Source organism: Babylonia areolata, chromosome 16 (genome assembly GCF_041734735.1).
Source record: "Babylonia areolata isolate BAREFJ2019XMU chromosome 16, ASM4173473v1, whole genome shotgun sequence".
NCBI lineage: Eukaryota > Metazoa > Mollusca > Gastropoda > Neogastropoda > Buccinidae > Babylonia > Babylonia areolata.
This window is the reverse complement of record NC_134891.1, coordinates 23,758,316-23,760,815: the sequence shown is the minus strand read 5'-3', so window position 1 is coordinate 23,760,815 and position 2,500 is coordinate 23,758,316. Positions and strand designations below refer to the sequence as shown.

The 2,500-nt window shown below is 49.0% G+C and overlaps 1 protein-coding gene across 2 annotated transcripts in view; it reads right to left on the bottom strand.

Annotated features, from left to right (window-relative positions):
• Nucleotides 1-167: 167 nt before the first annotated feature.
• Nucleotides 168-2,500, bottom strand: part of LOC143290934 (peroxisomal acyl-coenzyme A oxidase 1-like) — a 36,151-nt gene continuing 33,818 nt past the window's right edge. For both annotated transcript variants that reach the window (XM_076600503.1, XM_076600504.1), the window contains exons 14-15: nucleotides 1,212-1,418; nucleotides 168-710 (exon numbers count right to left, since the gene is read on the bottom strand). In XM_076600503.1, the coding sequence (XP_076456618.1) occupies nucleotides 624-710; nucleotides 1,212-1,418 (294 nt within the window). In that variant the 3' untranslated portion in view covers nucleotides 168-623. The remainder of the gene's footprint in view (nucleotides 711-1,211; nucleotides 1,419-2,500) is intronic.

Genomic DNA, 2,500 nt, shown 5'->3' with positions numbered 1-2,500 from the left:
CGTGGTGGGTAAAGGGTTGAGATTTGTCCAATCTCTCTATGTGCAGACCTGCTAGTGCCTGAACCCCGTTCGTGTACGCAGAAGATCAAGTATGCGCGTTAAAGATCCTGTGGTCCATGTGAGCGTTCGGTGGGCCGAGGTAACACAAAAACATACCCAGCATGCACACCCCCGAAAATAGAGTATGCCTGCCTACATGGTGGGGGTAAATAAACAAAACGGTCATACACATAAAATGTTACATGTCTGTCTTGAGTGCGAGTGCCTGAAATCGGACTGAATGACATAGGAAACGAATGATGAGCGCCCAATGGCAGCCGTGTCAGTCAGCTCTACCCAGGTAGGCAGCCTGTCCATGCAAATGACCCCGTGTTTGTAAAACTATTCGAGCAGCATGGTCTCAGACCAAGGATAGGTGCTATAAAAGTATCTATACCGTTCAAAGTATCCACATCATTCATTCATTCGTTCGTTCGTTCATTCTTTTCCCAGCAGTCTTGCACAGCGTTTCTGCAGGACAGAAATTAATGGCACTTCCGGGGCGTGGTAGGCGTCTGGAGGTGCTGTTTGGGGAAGATGCACTTGTGGACCACAACCAGCCGAGTGTGCAGGGGACACCACTCCTAGAGACGGGAAGTGAGGGGTGCTTTCCCCTGTGACCACTGCGACTCCATGAAGGGTCGCTGGTACTTGTGGTACGCGTCCAACACCTGCACAGTCGCACTTCTTGGCTTGTCATCGTGTCGAGGAAACAACCGCCAAAAAGTCTACATTTCATCAAGACATCACGCCATGCCACACCACATCACACCACATCACATCACACCACATCACACCACACCACACCACATCACACACCACATCACGTCACACCACATCACATTACATCACATCACATCGCGCCACATTACACCACACCACATCACACCACGCACATCACACCACGCCACACCACACCACAAGCCACATCACATCACATCACATCACACCACACCACACATCACATCACCCTACCTGTTTCTCGTTCTGCTTGCTGTGCAGGGAGTAGTCATACAGCGCCTAGAACACCTCACATCACATCACACCACACCACATCACACCACACCACATCGCACCACACCTCACATCACATCACATCACACCACACTCACATCACATCACACCACACCACATCACATCACACCACACCACACCACATCACATCACCCTACCTGTTTCTCGTTCAGCTTGCTGTGCAGGGAGTAGTCATACAGCGCCTGATACACCTGGCCGTCCCAGCGCCCCAAAGCGCTGTCCAGAACCGCGTCAGGAAAGTCAAAGGCGTCCACCAGGGCCACCGCGTTGGGCCGCAGCTCCTTCAGAAGGTCAAGGACGCTGGTCTGCAGCATGGAGGCCTGCTGGCCGCTGAGGTAGCCGTCCTGAAAACGTTCACGTGCAAAGTCCGTGTTAAAGCGTTCACGTGTGACGCTGTGTGAAAACGTTCACGTGCGAAGTCAGTGTTGAAGCGTTCACGTGTGAAGCTGTGTGAAAACGTTCATGTGTGAAGCCGTGTGAAAACGTCCACGTGTGAAAGCATGTGAAAACGTTCACTTGTGAAGTCCGTGTTAAAGCGTTCATGTGTGAAGCCGTGTGAAAACGTCCACGTGTGAAGCCATGTGAAAACGTTCATGTGTGAAGCTATCAAAATGTTGACATCTAAGACCGTAAAACATTGACATGTGCTGCCCTTAAAAGGTAGCCGTCCTGAAAACGGTTCTCGTGTGAAGCCGTGTGAAAACGTTCACGTGTCAAGCTACGAAAACAGTCATGCGTGAAGCTATTAAAATGTTCACATGTAAGACCGTAAAAATCCTTTAAAACATTCAAAGCAATGCAAAGCCACGAAATGTTTACATGTAGAACCGTTTAAAACGTTCACGTGCAAAGCCATTAACAAAACCAGCCTTTCCAACTCATCCTGAGAGTTTCAGAAGATGAGGAAAAAAACATTCCATTATCTCTCTCCATACAAACAGCGAAAGAGACGACGTTAACAGCGTTTCATCCCAATTACCATCATCAAAATATTGCAAGCAGAAGGCTCTTATACTGAAGAGGTGAATGTTGACAAAGAATACCACAGTTCTGACGACGGAAGCTAAAGGTTGGGTCATTCAGACACCCACTGGACATCCGAGGGGTCTGTGTAGAGGAGAAGAGAGGACTGGCCGTACTGAGTGAGTTAAATGAAAAGCATTTTACTTGCGATAAAGATCTTGGTTCTGTCAGCTTAGCTTTCAGTTATCAGTGCTGGCCTTGTGGTAATGAATCCACCTAGGAAGCGAGAGAATCTGAGCATGCTGGTTCAAATCCCACGGAAGCCAGTATTTTCTCCCCTTCCACTAGACCTTGAGTGGTGGTCTGTGCACTAGCTAGTCATTCTGACGAGACAATAAACTGAGGTCCCACGTGCAGCATGCAGTTAGTGCATGTAAAAGAGCCCACGGCAACAAATGGGTTG